This window comes from Onychostruthus taczanowskii, unplaced genomic scaffold, assembly GCF_017590055.1.
Source record: "Onychostruthus taczanowskii isolate IOZ18803 unplaced genomic scaffold, ASM1759005v1 scaffold15, whole genome shotgun sequence".
Lineage (NCBI taxonomy): Eukaryota > Metazoa > Chordata > Aves > Passeriformes > Passeridae > Onychostruthus > Onychostruthus taczanowskii.
Window position 1 is genome coordinate 5944689 of NW_024498685.1, and position 16872 is coordinate 5961560.

General features: G+C 36.7%; 1 protein-coding gene across 2 annotated transcripts in view; it reads right to left on the reverse strand.

The window, feature by feature from the left end:
- CCDC91 (coiled-coil domain containing 91) overlaps window positions 1-16872 on the reverse strand; it is a 117797-nt gene that overhangs the window by 58286 nt on the left and 42639 nt on the right. For both annotated transcript variants that reach the window (XR_005952206.1, XM_041398709.1), the window contains exon 7: window positions 5905-5982. Coding sequence is in view for 1 of the 2 variants with exons in the window: in XM_041398709.1 (XP_041254643.1) it covers window positions 5905-5982 (78 nt within the window). In the remaining variant the exon portion in view is untranslated. The remainder of the gene's footprint in view (window positions 1-5904; window positions 5983-16872) is intronic.

Consider the following 16872-nt stretch of genomic DNA (forward strand, 5'->3'; position numbering starts at 1 on the left):
AACTAAATGGAAGCCAGTACATCAAACCACTTCTTTACTTCAAAACTGATGAGTCAGGATGACCAAAACAAGTCATTCTTAAAAATAAAAGTTACTAATGAGAACTGCTTACCACACTGCTTCAAACATGTGAACCGCATTAAATACAGCAATAGTACTTCGGAATTTTTATGCTTTATAGCATTAGACAATGATTCATCTAATTCAGCATCCTGTCTCCACCACTTAATAACTTGCTAGTATTTAATTTAAGGGTGAAATGCAATTAACCAATTGCTGAATGATAAAACAGAGCAGAGGACACAATGCAAATTCTTTCCTGACCCGTGGAAAAGATGCATTAACTAAATAAAATGCAGTGTTTGACTAGCTGGGTTTTAATTCAGCTATTAGCTAAGACAGAAATGATGCAAATAAAACTATTTAGAAGATTTCTGAAAATGTCTTTTTCAAAAGAATTCAACTTATTCACTTCAGCCCAAAATATTGCAGATTTTCATGACTGGGCAATTTCCAGGTGAGCCTGCCTTTTTAATGAAAATTAAACATGTCCATTTAGGTACTATGGAATAAGGGAGGTTAAATTTAAAAAAAAAAAAAAAAAAAGGGATAATGTATTTTTTTTTTGCAGTGATATAAAAAACTGATTTTTTTATTTGTTGAATATTTGTGGATATTTGTTGAATATCCACAAACATATTCAACAGCTTGTGGTTGAAACAGTGTTGATCCATACCAGTAAGGACCAACAGCTTACAGTTTGAATATTATGCTGGGTTTATCTAGATAGCTCAGTTTTACTGGTATGTGAGGGCAAAAGATTTATTTTCCACAAAACAATGTTCTCACAGACTCCTGCCAGAAAGAAACTGCAAACTCCCTCTTAATCTTCTATTAACCTTCCAGTTTTTATAATATTTAACACTCTATTTATTATTCTATAGTCAGAAGAACATACAAAATTGATCCTTACTAGAAGGGGAGGGAAAGATTCCTTGCAATTTTTATAATTGCTTTCAAAATGTAAAGGCCTTTTAATTAATAATAAAATATTTTTGATAGCCAGATCTCTGAAAGTATGAGACTTGATTGCACCTTGTTGTTACTGAAATTCTGTAGAGAGACTTCCATGGTAGCATCAATGTTGTATAGAAGTACTCTTATACTGTAAAATCCCAAGGAATCTCTCGTTTCATGAAGAGCCACCAGCTCTCCATGAGAAAAAACAATGTTGTTTTATATTCTAGGCTCACTTGAATTCTAGTTTGACTTGCACATGAACAAGAACAGAAGTTGGAAGTGAAATATAAGCCGTTGCAACAATTTTGGATTTGTCCTTTTATTCATGTGTCAGGCCTTTCTGAGCCAGGATGTCAGCTTGGAAACTTAATAAGCTAAGCTGATGTTTAAAAGAGCTGAGAACTGGCCACATTTCAGAGCTTTCCCTCACTAGGGATAAACTATGTCTAAAAAAAGATATCCTGATTCTAGATTAACTTCTTTTGTAATGAAATCCTTTAAAATTTCTTTTGTTTATTAGAGGGTAACCTTTCAGTTCAGAGGTGTATTATTGGCACAAATATTTTTGAAAGAAAATCTGATGGCCCCCACATATTCTATGCTTTGAAAATCTGTCTGTTCTTGCATTCTGAAAATCTGAAAAAAACCCATCACCTTACACTGAAAACTGGTGGACAAAACTCTTACTGCAGCAAGGGCTGGGAAGAACTTTGCACCTTGGAGTTCATTTCTATAAAGGGAACACACATCTGATTCATGCTTGTTGTCTTTTTGAACACTATTAATTGCATAAAATAATCTAAGAAAATAAAACCCATCAAATAAATACACCTGCCTGTAACCTCATATTCCTTAAAGCTTACATTAGAGGATGTTTCATAGGATGAGAAATAAAACAGATTAAAACTATTAACTCATCTATTTACAGAACTGTGACAATTTCAGAATAAAAGCTTGACTAAACAAGCACAGGAGAAATTCTTATGTTGCTTGTGGTAAATATCTTAGGATGTCATGTGATCCCACAAGCAAAACTTCCAAGATCTACATTTACTTTTCTTTACCGTGGCTAATTACCAGGGATAAAAGTTTAAAACAACAATGAGATGAAAGACAGAAATTAAATAAAATTAGGTAAACATGAGAAGGGGAAACTTGGCCTACACAGAACACTGCGTTAATTTTTAATTTGCTTTCCTGTGGTTTTTAATACAAATTTTGTGACTGTGTTGTGGATGGTTTATTTGTTGTAAGGAAGATTAGAATGTGAGGTGCTTAACAATGGCCAAGGCTTTTGAGGGTTTGTGCTACAATGCATCTAATGGTCTCTATTAATGGATTTCCAAACACATTCAACGAGTGAACATGCCAAAGACAACTGAATTTAATTCTAAGGGCTTTGGTATATCCAGGTCCCTGAAAATAGGTAGTTCAATATTTGACTTCTTGTGTAAGCTGCATTTTCAGCACTGCTGCCATATTAAGAAGGACCAGTCAGGAGTAGGAATTGAGGGGTTTTGTCCTCAAACTTGAGTACCTGTCTGCCCAGGGATACCAACACTAATGGAAGATCCATGTGGAGAAATACTGTCCCTTTTACAACAAATAAGTCCCCAAAATGCAGGAAAGGGACTAGAAGGAAGTGTAAGCCATTTGGAAGTACAGGAAGATACATCAACAACAAGAGAGGTCTGAAGCAGACATCTGGAAGGAATGGACTTAGTTCTGAATGAAAGAAAACTGTGTTTTTCTGGTTACCAGCTTGGCAGCACTGGACACAGAAGCTACAAAACGGCAACTCTCTCCACCTCAGTAAACCAATTTCCATGTTGTTTCCAATGTTCCTCAGTAAACCATGTTCACAAATCCACCAACAATAACACTTACCTATGCCAGGAATACAGAAAAGACAAGTCAGTCCACTTTCTTCCACTGTTGTTCCACTCAAGGTTTCAATAAAAGTTAAATAAAAGTTACAGGACTTGGGGTTTGAGGCATTCTGGGGATTATTTCCTGGCGCTAAGGGTGAACTGCTCATATTTTCACAAACTATCCTTAAACAACCAATTTGGGCATTATAAGTTGTGCTATGGCTCTGCTTGGAGCAGCACCACAGAATTATAATGGATTGGTTTTAGGGAGGATTAGTCAGAATTCCAACACTCCTGACTGCAACACAACCTAATTAGTGCCTGAGCAATCCCCTGATTGGAATAACCCTCATCAGTTCACTTCGTTAAATCCCCAGGAATGCAAAATAAGCCTGTTTTCATCGCAAACAAGATTTTCCTTCCCATGCCTTTTTAAATGACCCATAGACTTATTTAGGTGAATTTCCACACTCGAGGTAACTTGGGGATTAATTAGATAGTACTTACAAAAAAACTACTGAAAATGGAAATTACTTCTGCATATAAACAGTATGTATTAGAGTGAAACAGTCTGACTCTAAAGAAGACGTATTTCAGCACAAAATTAAGTCTGGCTAATCATGAGTAATTTAAAAGAGTTAATGAATCTCACGATTCTGTCTTTCACTAAAAGGACTAATCAGATTTACTTTACATTCCTAAACAAATGCTACATTAGGAACCCTTATCTGGTTATCTAATTGCCTTCATATCTGAAAAAGAGAATAAACTCCTAAGGATCTGAGCAGTTAAAAAGCCCCAAGAATGTAAGATACTACTTTTATAATTACAAAGCCACATTTGACTCGTTTACTTAAGAAAAAATAAATCTTAGCCCTGTTCCATACTGAAATATTAACAATGAATTAGAATTTTAAAAGAATCCATGAGATAATTTTCTCAAACAGAACTACAGAACAGATTTTGCCTCCACTGATGATACAGAATTACTTTTTTATTTAAAGGACATAGCAAAGGATTACAAGAAAGGTATTGAACAAACAGCCAAAACATGCCTGGGTTTTTTTAAAACCCTAATGAATAAGTCACCTCATGTTTGCAGACAGGGCTGATTGCAGTTGTTTACTCAGAGCTTGGCATATCTGATAGTATTTCTCATCAGAGTGTTCAACTAACCACATGAGGACACAAGAAGGCTTGTATGAGGTATATTCATATCATGGTTCCATGGTATTAAAGAGTGACTTTATGTAACTTGAATATAAACATTCTATGAGAAATAACACACTGAATATAAACATTGTTTAGAAACATAGGGTTCAATTAACTCCCTAATCTTTTGTGCCAAATCACTGAAACTGATAAACATAAATCTTATTTTGCAGAAGGCATGTCAGATATACCCAGCTGCTGCTGACTGGTAAAACAGCTTTCAGAAATTATTATGGTATGTAAATGTATCCCTTTACCCAACTACACAGGAAGAAATTATTCCTTTAAAGGGCCAATATAACCCATGCAGAGCTCTCCTTTAGTTCACACAAATCAATTAAAACAGTGAAAAATTACACCTCAAAAACATTTAAAACTTTCATTCAACACTATAAAATCGTTGGATTTCACAATTTGCTTATATTTTCAGAACTAAAAAGAAGGAAATGTAAGTGCAGCAATTACCAAAAGCTCACAAGCTTTTGCAAATGTAAGCCAACACAGGAACAGACACATTTTACATGTATCTAGAACAAAACAGAAACTAAAAATGCTGCCATTGAAGATGTTCAGTGGCACATCCAAAGGTGCATACTACAAATACAATTCCCTTTTGAGAACTTCTAAGGCAAAGGAGTCCTCAAAGAATTATGGGAAGCGGAGCAAAATTCTGCCCCAGAAGTGAAAGGAGGGAGGCATGAAGAAGTGGGACACCACCAGTGGTCATGTTTAAGATCTCTCAGGAATGGAAACTTTTAAAATGTTTTTCTGGATAGGTTCAGAATGAAATTACTATAAGTCATATTGATGGAGACAGACATATTTCTACAGAGAGCCAATTTCAATATTAGTTAGAACACTATTAACAGTTACTAGCAAGATTTTAAAAGGCTTTATTATCATGAAATAAATCATTAATATTGGAAATTATTGCTAAAATCATCAAGTCCAACCTCTAACCCAGCACTGCCAAGCCCACCACTACATCTTCCTGCCCTCCATGCCAGATCATTCTTTGGTTACAAATTACTGCTACCAAACAGTTAAAATCTGAAATTACCCTTCACTAACTCCATTGTCAGATTTGTGTTCTCAGCTCACAGTTGCCTACCAGGTCTTAAGTTTCCCTTTTCATTTTCAAAACCAGCCTAAATTTCCATTTCCTATTACCAGTTTTAAGTCTAATTAGAATTCTTAGCTTTACCTTCTCCTCCTAACTTGATTCAGTTTTTGTCCTTTGTGAGTTTCCTACCCAATAGTTTCCATAACAGAACGAAAGACACAGATTTATGCTCCATGGTAACATCCAGTTATTTTCTTTTACAAGCTGACAGGAACTAAAACAGCATGAAAGAAGAACTACAGATTCAGCTTTACTTTATCCAGAACTCCTTCCCTTAGTGCTGTGTGGATAAAAACCTGCTGAACTGCTCTGCGATGCTGCTTTCCTGCAAGTGCAGCTCTGGAGACAGAAGAGGTCCAAAATGTGGATTTGTGATAAACAATCCAACCCAAAGTTTACCACAACTGACTGAGAATGTTTGGTTTGTTCTGGTTTTAAGTTTCCTTACTGAAAATGGCTAACCAACTCTATCTGAAGTTTTCCAAAGTGCAGACTGGGAAAACATATCATGCAAAATTTCAGACCAAACAATCTAAATTGAAAGCAACAGAAAAGACAGTGAGAGAGGTCGAGCAATCAGCACAAGCAATACTAATAATTGCACACTGCAGGCAGTCATCCTATTCACAACTACAACAACACCATTTGGAAACTGTGTTAGCTTGGCAACTCATTTACCTTGAATTCTTCTACAATAATAGTTAAGGCTTCATGTCCAGCTTTTCTCATGTCTTCTAATTCCTGTTTATGCTTTTCCTGTACAAAAATACAGAAAACATTAGGCACATGATATAACAATTTTAATTCAGGAGAATAAATAAATAAAGAAATAAATAAATGTCAATTATTGTCCTGTTTTAGTATCTTTCATGAAGAAATGCACACAGCTTGATCCTTTAGATATTATATATATATATATATATAATGCATATTAATATATATGTGTGTATATATCTATATGCTAAATTCAAGTAGGTCCAAGTACTAAACTTATTTTTACTTCTTAACTTTACTTTATAGACCCCAGATGGTTCTAAATGGTTCTCCAATTTTTTTTTTTTTTCATTTTTTGGTATACCTGTGGATGACAGGACTTCCAAATTACCTTCTTAGTAAAGGTAATTTACTGCCTCTGCCAATAAAAATGTTGAGATAAAATAGTATCAAATTGGCTTTCCTCAGAAATGCACATTTTCTCCTGCTTATTATGGGGCTCTTCTTTTATCATTTGTTTTATTCGTTAAGATTCCCAGGAAAGTCTTCTTGCAAAAGAAATCCTATATAGATTTTTCAAACAAAGCTGCATTGTTCACTTTTTATTTTCTGCACAGTTAAGTAAAAGGAACCTGGAGAGAAACATTCTAGCATTTTTTTCCTTTATCTAATAGTTTGCTAAGGCTGCAATGTGAAGACCTCATTGGATTTTCACCAGCATTTCCCCCTTATCAATGAGCAGCACCACTTTTTCCAATCATCAATTAGTAAGAAGATGAAAAACATTCCCTCCCTCCTTGTTCTTTGCTTCAGGGTCTGTTCTTGCATCAGCTCATATGGCAGGATGTAGTTGCTTTAAATCATCTTGGGTTTAAATCATTGGATTTTCTTGGTGCAGAAAGCAGAAACACATTAATCACAAATGTTACTTTGCAGTGATCATAGGACACATTTCATACATGTAAACATAATTTAGGACAAAACCATACACAACTTACACTATATAATTTTTTGCTTTTTGGGTCATAATAAAGTTGAAATTAATTAATAGAATTCTATGCTTCCTAAGACCTGTGTGTTTGGAACAAGAAAAACCTATTGTCTAACAAAGCATGTAAGACCATTAAAAATTAATTAATCAGACTGTAACTGTATTTAACTAGAGATTTCTGCTCTCACTCAATTCCTTTCTTCTGAAAGAGTCATTCTTAGCAAAAACTAGGAAACTACAGCTACATGATCCTCTCACCTCTAGCCAAAATCTAATGACACATTTGCATTTTCTTTAATAAAACTGTGGGCTTTTGTGAAGCCCAGCAAGAACAGCTGCTAAGTAGAAGAATTACAGATGGAAATATTTTGCTGTGCACATTAAATACTACATCAGACAACAACACACAACATGTGGCTACATCATTTTAATCCCACTGTGATGCAGTAATGTATCACTGACAACACAAATCATTCAAACTCTAACACTATACAGGTTAAAAAACCCCAATTGTTTTGACTGAGGAAGTAAGACATCCCATTCTGGTAGAAAGCACAGTGCCTCTCACTCTCAATACCAGGCAAAGCAAAACACAGAGCAAAAAATGTCATTTGTCCCTTTACAATCAATTCCTCAAGTTTTTAGAACCAATGACTTGTTCAAGGTCATGTCCTAAATGTGAACTGGTAACACAACTTGAAGCATCGACACCAAGGCATTCCTGTAACACCTGTAAATGTTCTTCTATTCCTGCAGGAAATTTCCAAGGCAGGTATCTGAGCTGCTGCTGACTGCCTGTGTTCTGTAAGACTGTGGTACCCTCAGAGGTAGTTCCCAGTGTGAGCCAGTATCTCAGAAAGTAATGCACTCTCTTCCCTCTTCATTTCAGTTCTCGTGAAAGAAGGCAAACTGTAGCTCCCTGCAGGTAGCTGAAGTAGAAGACAAATTTTAAATCCATCTTACGCAGCTTTGCTTTACACAATCACATTATTAGAAGTCCTCACAATGGAGTCCACTGCACTGAAATTTTTGTCTCCATAAAATCAACTCTTCCTCATGAGCATCATTTAAAAAAAATTACTAATAACACATATTAATTACTAATAACATCATAACGATTCTGTTAAGAAACGCTAAGTTCTTATTTGAAGCCATAAATATTTCCTTCAAATCACCCAAGTACAGAGAAAAAATAATAGCAATACTGAATGCAAAGGAGAAATTGAGGTAAACATGATGAGAATCAGTCCATAATGGCAAATTAATATACACACTAGAGTGTGCTATTGTGTATAAAATAGAGATTGTTCACTATTTCTGTCCATGTGAAGTAAGAATGTGAGCTCTACAGAACTAAGACATGGGAGCATCTCCAGGTCTCTAGCAAAGCAAGTATTTTCACTTTGGTCCTATCATCAACATCCTAGTGAAAGATACAGCTAAGAACCTAAAGATAAGGAAACATACAGGGAGGAGAGAAAGATTTCAGATATCCCAGGATAACCAAAACCCCCACATTATACACAACCTTCAGCTCACCACAGGAAGCAAGGAGACAATGATTTATTTCATACGAGTAAACATAATTTGTACCTGAAGCATAACAGTGGAAGACTCTGAGGTGAAAAATGAAGTGGGGTAGCAAATGAACTTTCACAAACAACTGCCTAACATCGTGGTGGTGAGGACATTTCCTGCTGAGTTAGAAATGAGTTGAGCCAGAGTTGAGTGAGTGTGAACAGAGCAGCCTGCTGAGAATACTATGACTGATTAAATGTGAAAAACTATGCAAAGGAAATAGTATGGAAGAGCCTGCACATGCCCCACACTGAAATATAATTACAGTTCCCACTCTCTGAGTATTTGAGGTGTATAACAAGGATCTCTACCCTGTCACATTTAAGACATTAATATTTTGTGAAGAACAATTATAGTTTATCTCTGCTCTTTCTTCTTCCCTACAGGATGTGCATACAGAGATCCTCCACTGAAGAAGGCATTAAGCAATAAAAAGAAGTGCTAAATTGTTGTTAGTATGAAAGCACATTTTACTACCAAAACTGCATGATATGGGAAACAGCACCTACACTTGGCTCAGGAAGCCTTCCCTGGCTGCCTTGAGGTTTTTAAAATATTACACAGATAATTCTTTGGGATGAAGCCACAAATGTGCCAGGTCAACTTATGTCCTGGATAGTTTCCTACTTCCCCACATAATCTAAATGGTGAGACAGGATAGCAAGAGGAAGCAAGGAAGGAGGAGTGAACAGGAGAACAATGCCAGAGAATCTGACAAGAAGAGAGCATTTCCATTAAACAACACAGTAAGCATAAAAGGAATTCTGAGCTTCACAGGATATTTGTATGTCTCTTATCTCAAATGCATCAGTCTTCAGATCAAATTAAATTCCACCATTGTCCCTAAAGAACAAAATATTAATTTGGAAAGAGTTGACAGCTGCCATCAATGGCTACTGATACTGAAACCAGTTGTAACACCCAACACAACTTTACATGGTGAATGTATTTAAAAATATATCAGTATTTATGTAATTATTTACTGTAATACACTTCATGATACATATAGATAGATATGAAAAAACTACACTAGGAGAGTTTTCCTTCTTTCTGTAGATAGGAGACTGACCTGCACATTGCAAGGGTCTGGAAAAAAGGGTAGCTTAGTGAAAGAGGATCATGTTAGGAAATATTTAAGCAAGTTGGACATAATTAAGTCCGTGATGCCTGACAGGATGACCCCACAAGTGCTGAGGGAGCTGGCAGATGTAATTGTGAGGCTCCACTCAATACCTGTGGGCTGATCACAATGACTGGAGAAGTGTCTGAGAACTGGAGGTAGGAAATGTCATCCCTGCCTTCAAGAACTGACAAGAATCCACAAGGAGCTACAGGCTAGGCAGTCCCAACTCAGGACCTGAGAAGGTAATTGTGCCAGTTTTTCCTGTCACAGAGGGAAGTTTTTCACAGCAGGGTTTTTCACAGTAGAAGTTCTTCACTTATATGTTTTGGATTTGTGCTGGAAGAAGTATCCGTAACTCATGGGTATTTTAGTTACTGCTGGCTTTTGACGCTTCTCTGAAATCCTCACGGAAAAGCTGCCTAAGTATGGTCAGAGGAAGCTGAAAGAGAGGTGGATTGAAAACTGGCTGAACTGCCACACCCCAAAGGTGGCAGAATGTCCCAGGGGACAAGGAGCTGAACATGAGGACAACAATCCTGGACTGCATGATGCTAAACATTGCCCCCAGGTCACAAGAGGTGATCCCACCCCTCCAGTCAGCACTGTTAGGGCCATTCCTGCGTCCAGCTCTAGGTTCCCCAGTAGAAAAAAACACACATGGACTACTGGAGAGAGAGCAGCAAAGGGACACAAAGATGATGATGGGTCTGGATCATCCTCCACATAAAGACAGACAGAGAGAGTTAAGACTGTTAAGTCTGGAGAAGGCTCGGGGGATCTTATCAATGTATATAAATACCTGAAGGGATGATACAAAAAGAGCAGTCAGGCTCTGGAATGGGCTGCCCAGGGAGGTGGTGGAATCACTGTCCCTGGAGGTGGTTGAAGGAAGACTGGATGTGGCACTCAGTTTAGTTGATAAGCTGGTGTTAGGTCATAGGCTGGACTTGATCACCTCCAAGGTCTTTGCTAACTTAGCTGACTCTGTAATTGCTTTCACCAAGTCCTAATACACTAGGTATGAATTCTGAGGCTACTTGGGTTTTCTCACGTTTCCACATAAAGTACTAAAAAAGATCTTACAAAGCGAACGACAGTGGAGTGCATATTTATCACAGGTGAGCCCTTCCAAAGGACCCACTGCATACAGCTCACTACACTACACACGCTGTTTTCCAATATTTATTCTGGATACAATCTTTTATTGCCAGTTTCAAACACATGAAATGTCAAATGTCAAAACTAATAGTAATCAAACCCACAATTTATATCAACAAAACTTTAACTAGAGACACCTTATGCACCAAAAATTGGTAACATTTCCATCTGCACCTCTGTTAACCTTTGAGAAGTAACTAACATATGCTTTAGAAATATAACTAATTGAAAGAATGTATATTGAATTTTCATAGAGTTGTACTATTGGTAACACATAATGGTGTTCACAGCACATTCCTAGAGGATACCTTCAGTCTTTTCATGGATGTTTAAAAACCCAAGACGACTACAAAGAAACTTGACACTCAGTCAAGTAACTTCAAAAGCACGCAGGAATAAATTTCACTTCAGCATGAATAAAAACTTTCCAAGATTTACTTCTAGAAGATACAAAATAAGAACTCATAGCATCATTATACGTAAATACTCTAATAACTTTATGTCAAGATGTAAGATTACCATATCTTTGAAATTTTTTCCAAGGTAATAAAAAACTTAATTGTTTTCTTCCTTGTTTTTGAAGTACAGAAAATAAATTTCATTATAACACAAACAACCATACTTAGCACAAAAATCAACAGAAAGGTAAGTTACATCTTTACACTTGAATCTCCTTTTAATTTTCAGTATGTGAACTATTTTCTTTGTCTGCCTCTTTAATTAAAACTCTGGGAGCAAACAACGGTGATGTACTTATCTCTTCTTTCAATCTTAACTCCTTTTCTGATTTGCAAATATATTTTAGAACAGTAAAAGCATTCCAAAGCAGACATACTATATGTAAACTAGCTGATCAACAGCTATCTTCCCATCAAAGTACAAGCAAAGCAGCCTCAACACAAATTGTTGCCGTGCTCATTCCAGGCTGCAAACACAATTTTTTTTGTTGGTTTCCAGAAGAGAAGTGATGATGTGCAAGTTGAACAAAACTCAGAGAATTCACTGGACAACCAGAGACACAAGTATCCATCTTTGCATCAACTTGCTATATTTTTTTCCTAAGAAAATTGAGAAGAATTTGGATCAAAAAATAAAATAACCATCAGCTTGGGAAATTGAGCATCAAATCAAGGAGGTTTGGATAAAGTAAATACCAAGAAATACAGGCACCAAACCTGACAATACAGCTTTTTAAATTCTTTCTTAGCTGAAGATCTGCATGAAAAGCTTCTCTTGTCTGTGTTGTTTCAGAGAAAAGAGGGATATGAAATAATCAGATTTGATTAGCTCAGATGCTTGTCAGTCAGACCATATTGTCCAAACCAGAACACAAACATAATCTGAAACTGAACTCCCAAAATTTTCCTCCATCAGAGAACTGCTGTAAAGTTTACATCAGGCTGTAAACTTCAAGATGAACTTGTTGGTTATTTGTTTTTTCTTCCTGAAAAAGTCATAAGTAGTCTAAGCATGAAAGAGGGGAAAAAAATACAAAGAGATAGAAGTTACACCTTTACCAGAGAAAACAAAGAAGTACATAAAGAAAAGAGAAAAACTAACTACTTCTCGCTTATTTTAAGATACTGCTATGAATTCTGCAAGAAAGGGATTTTTGCCTAACCTCAGAAAAATTCCAGCTGGATGGGAGCATCTCCCACAGTCTAGAAAAAAGTATCCAAATCATAGATACACAGATTTTATAAGAAGTCCTTTACACTTCCAGCATATCTTAGGGAACTTGTAATGCAGCTGAACAACTCTATTTTGCTTTCTGTAAAACCTCACACTGAACATGGATAGGTTTCATAGTACAAGCTCCTATTCTAACATGGCAGATATACTGAAAACCACCAAAAATGTTATATTCCATACAACAATTATTTAAGTTTACAGTAACTGTTATTTTTACTAGTTTACCATTTCAAATACTGCATTAATCAGATTTTTGGTTCAGGCATTCCTGACCCTGCCCTTAATTGGCAATGAAGTAGGCCAGATTGGAGTAAAATATTCCAAATAATTTAGCCTGGGGAATATCCCCTGGACTGGACTTATAACTTCAGTGACTGGGAGTAAGCTATTTATTTTTCTCCGTTTGTGACCAAAGTATTAAATCACAAAATCACACAATCATTCAGGTTGGAAGGAACCTCTGGAGGTCATTTAGCTTAACCTCCTGCTGAAAGCAAGATCAACACTGAATTCAAACCAGATTGTTCAGATCCTTGTCCAGTGAGATCTTGAAAAACTCTGAAGATGGAGATTTCACAACATCACTGGCTAAGACATCCTAATGCTTATCTTCATCATAAAATACTTTTTTTCCTTATAAAAAGTTGCAACTTCTCATGCTTCAATCTATCACAATTTCCTGCTACACACCTCTGCAGAATGTGCCTAGCTCCATTTTTCGGACAACTTTGTAGGTATTGACCATCTGCTACTAAGTTTCCTCTAAGCTTCTTTTCTCCAGCCTGAGTAAGTGTACACCTCAATCCTCTCATCCAAAATCTTGCAGTTTCATCACAGAAGGCAATCACATTGGTCAAGCATCATTTGTCTTTTGGAAAATCCATGTTGGCCGTTTCCAATCACCTTGTTCACGTGCCCGGAAATCGCTGCCAAGATACCTACACCATGATATTCCCAAAGACCAAGAGGCTGGTGTGCCTGGATCCATCCATCCAGCATTCTTCCTGTCTCTTTCCAACAACCAGGGGCTTCCCCCAGTCTCTGAGTGGATGCAGAACTCTCTCACGGTGACAGCCAACTCTCTCTTCACTCCTGAGCTCTGTGGGCTGAAGCTGCTCGTTTTCACAAATGATACAAATGAATGAAACCTCTTCTCTCCCATTCCTTTTTGCTGAGATGGTGAGCTCAGGTCCTGCTTGCTTCCCAGACACCATGCATTTGTATGTGTACATGTGGCATAGGCCCCTAGAACCCAATCAATTGTTGTGCTGGTTGAAGCATGAGAGCCTGTTTTGGGTTATTTCTTTCACCACCTCCCACCTCTGGGGTGACTAAACCCCCACTTACAAATAGATGTCAAATTCACACGTGGGAGGAGAAAGAAAGCCTTGCTTTGCTCTTTTACAAGCAACACATAAGCTGGACAAATCAAGATGACAGTATTTAATTCTCAAAAATGTGTTAAAGAACTTGGGCTTGATTAGCAAAGATGATGACAACATCCTGACATCATCAAATAGCCTGACATCAATGAAGTTCCAATTCTACAGGGTCTGTTTGTAACAAACAAACAAACAAACACCCCGACCTCTCCCACAAAACCCCCTTATAATTTGGAGCTAGATATAAACCTGGGCATCTAAAGAACAACCCCAGGTGAAAACTATAACATACATTTATTAATGTCTCTATTTTAATTGCTGTGAAACACTGATGGTACTGAACTAACCGCAAAACTAGTTACTTCAGAGGAGAAAAGTTACGTTTGAGGATATGGGGCAGGTAGTAAATCTAATCATTCTCTTAAAAAAAAAGATAAATTCAACCTAATCTCTTCCTCAAAGCAAAGCAATCTCACTAAAATCACTAAACCAAAGTCAAAATCAATTTTTTTTTCTAAGTTAAGCAAAAAAAAACATCAGACAGAACATTCAGAAAGAGTCAGCAATGACTGATGCCACATTAAGTTTCTTAGAGGTAACTAAAAGCTATGTTGGGTTTTAATTGGTTTTTGGTGTTTTGGTCTTTTTTAAATTAAACTGTGATTTAAAAAACACAGACCCATTAAATTTTAAAAATTACAGATCATTAAGCTATGTCAACTAATCTGTTTTTAATATGTATTACTATTGACCACAACAAGCAAATGGATTCATACAGACAAATATTCAGAATTCTAACGGTACAGTGAAAATAAGAAAAATAGACATATACCTGTGCTTTTCAAAATATAGTCTAAGAGTAATATAACTCAAGATTCTTGACGTTTTTATACACTCCATTTACTTCTTCATCTTGATGACATTAACACTTAAACAAAATTAAAAGAAATATTTTTTGATAGGTGCCATGAGGCAGGGACTGACTTTGCCATTACTGTATCTAACAGTCATTCACTCTCCAGATCTTTTTTTTGTTGCCTTTTCCCCATTTCTAAAGGACCCCTCACTTTCTTTCACCCCTCACTCTGTTTTTCCTGCCAACGATGTTAAAACCACGATTCTCATATTTGAATTTTTTATTTTGAATTACATTAATTCCACAGTTCCCTCTTTAATCTATTCAATATGCTGCAGTTAAGAACAAAAAGGCAATCTCCCCCTTTCCCCCCTAAAAAAAACCCAAAACCAAAAAACCCCACCAAATATCCCACAGCAGCCTAAACTTTCCCTCCCCAGTAAGAACCCTGTTGTTGCTGAAAGAATGAGAGGGAGAAGCAGAGGGATTCTAATTTGGACACAAATATTGTTTCCTCTAACTCTACAAACCCAGACCATAAAAACGCTGCCCCTTTCGAAGTCCCTCAGTTCCCTTTTCCAAGCCAACTGGCAAGGAGGCAAAACGAAACTCACTCTTCTTTGTTGTTAGTGAGAAATTAAAAAGTAAATACATTTTAAAAAGGCTGTAGCATTAGGACTGAATTTGATAGAAATCTTGAGCTGTGTTTCAGCTTGGTTTGAAACTTCTTGGTATTTTACACTACGTCAGACCTCCCACAAATTGGCTTACCCAGATGAGAAAAATCATGATTAAGACACGTTCTTGTTCTGAGCAGCTCCCCTCTTCAGAGGGGCACAAACATTGCTTACAGTAAGGCTCTTGGCTAAAAGTGTTTGCAAAAAGGGAAAGCAAATCCTGCTGTAATATAGCCTTCTCAACTGGATGTATGCAGATTTATTAAACATATGTAAAGGTATTTAAAGGACTGGAGGCCACATTTTAAAATGTCAAGAAGTGCAGCACCAGTTAAAAATACAAAATATCATAAAAATGAATAAAAATTTTATTCTTCCTTAAAAAATACTACTGTGTTTCTGTTGTGCAATGGAAGATTCATCAGCTCTGTCAGTGATTGGTACAGGATAAGGTAATTTAATTGGTGGTGATAGAATGGGACTGTGCTGAAAGCTGATAAAATATTGTCACAAGAGTTGCAACACGCTTCAAAGAGCTGCTATTTTAATTTAACAAATAATCATTTCTCAAAAAAAGGTGAAAGTAAAGACAGACAAATTTGATATAAACAGGATGGCAAGTGCCACTAGACCCCCATTCATGAGAGAACTCTCCAACAAAAATATTATGCGAAATATGAGATATTTTTAAACTATTCCTGTAGTCTTTTTTAGCTACAATATCCCCTTTCTTCTGGCATGGGAGATGAGTCCACTGCATTTCTGGCTGAATTCCATAAAGCCCTGAATAATTCTCCTCAGTTGAGAACTGTCACCACATTTATAGAAAACAACAGCAGAGGATATCTAAGACTAATCTATCTTACAACACCACAGAACGTGTTAGAGTGACACAGAGTTGAAATGTGTCTTTATAAGCAGTGAGTCCAAGTCCCAGGGACTCGGGGAACTCCCCAGCAGCCCAGCTGAACACAGCTGTTTTCCCACTGGGAGTTCTGTGCAGGTAGGGGAACTCCCAAGGGGCAGATACGATCACACTCCATATGAAACCCCACAATTGTTCCCTCTGCTGACCCTTCTCAGTCTGATTTTTTTTCTTTGTTTTATTTACTCTTTTAAGCAAAGTATTTCACAAAAGTATTTCACGAAGTATTTTCGTAAAAGCAGGCATCACACACTGTCTGGAATTAGGTTTTAGCTCAAAAAGATGGAAATGGATCTCCTCTTCTGCTTACCACTAACAAAAAGGCTCTTCAAGTATAAAATGTACCTTTCCAGTTATAAAGTTTGAACATAAGGGAGAACATTTTACATTTTTCGTTGCTTATGAGCTCAGTAGGTGTTTTTCTTCTGAGCTTCCCTGAACTTATCAAGACTTATTGCAAATTCTCTGCCTAGCAAGTCGATGGAAATTTGCTTTTTAGTGACACACTGATTTCTTACTTATCTCAAAAGCCAGAAAAACTCAGCACTTT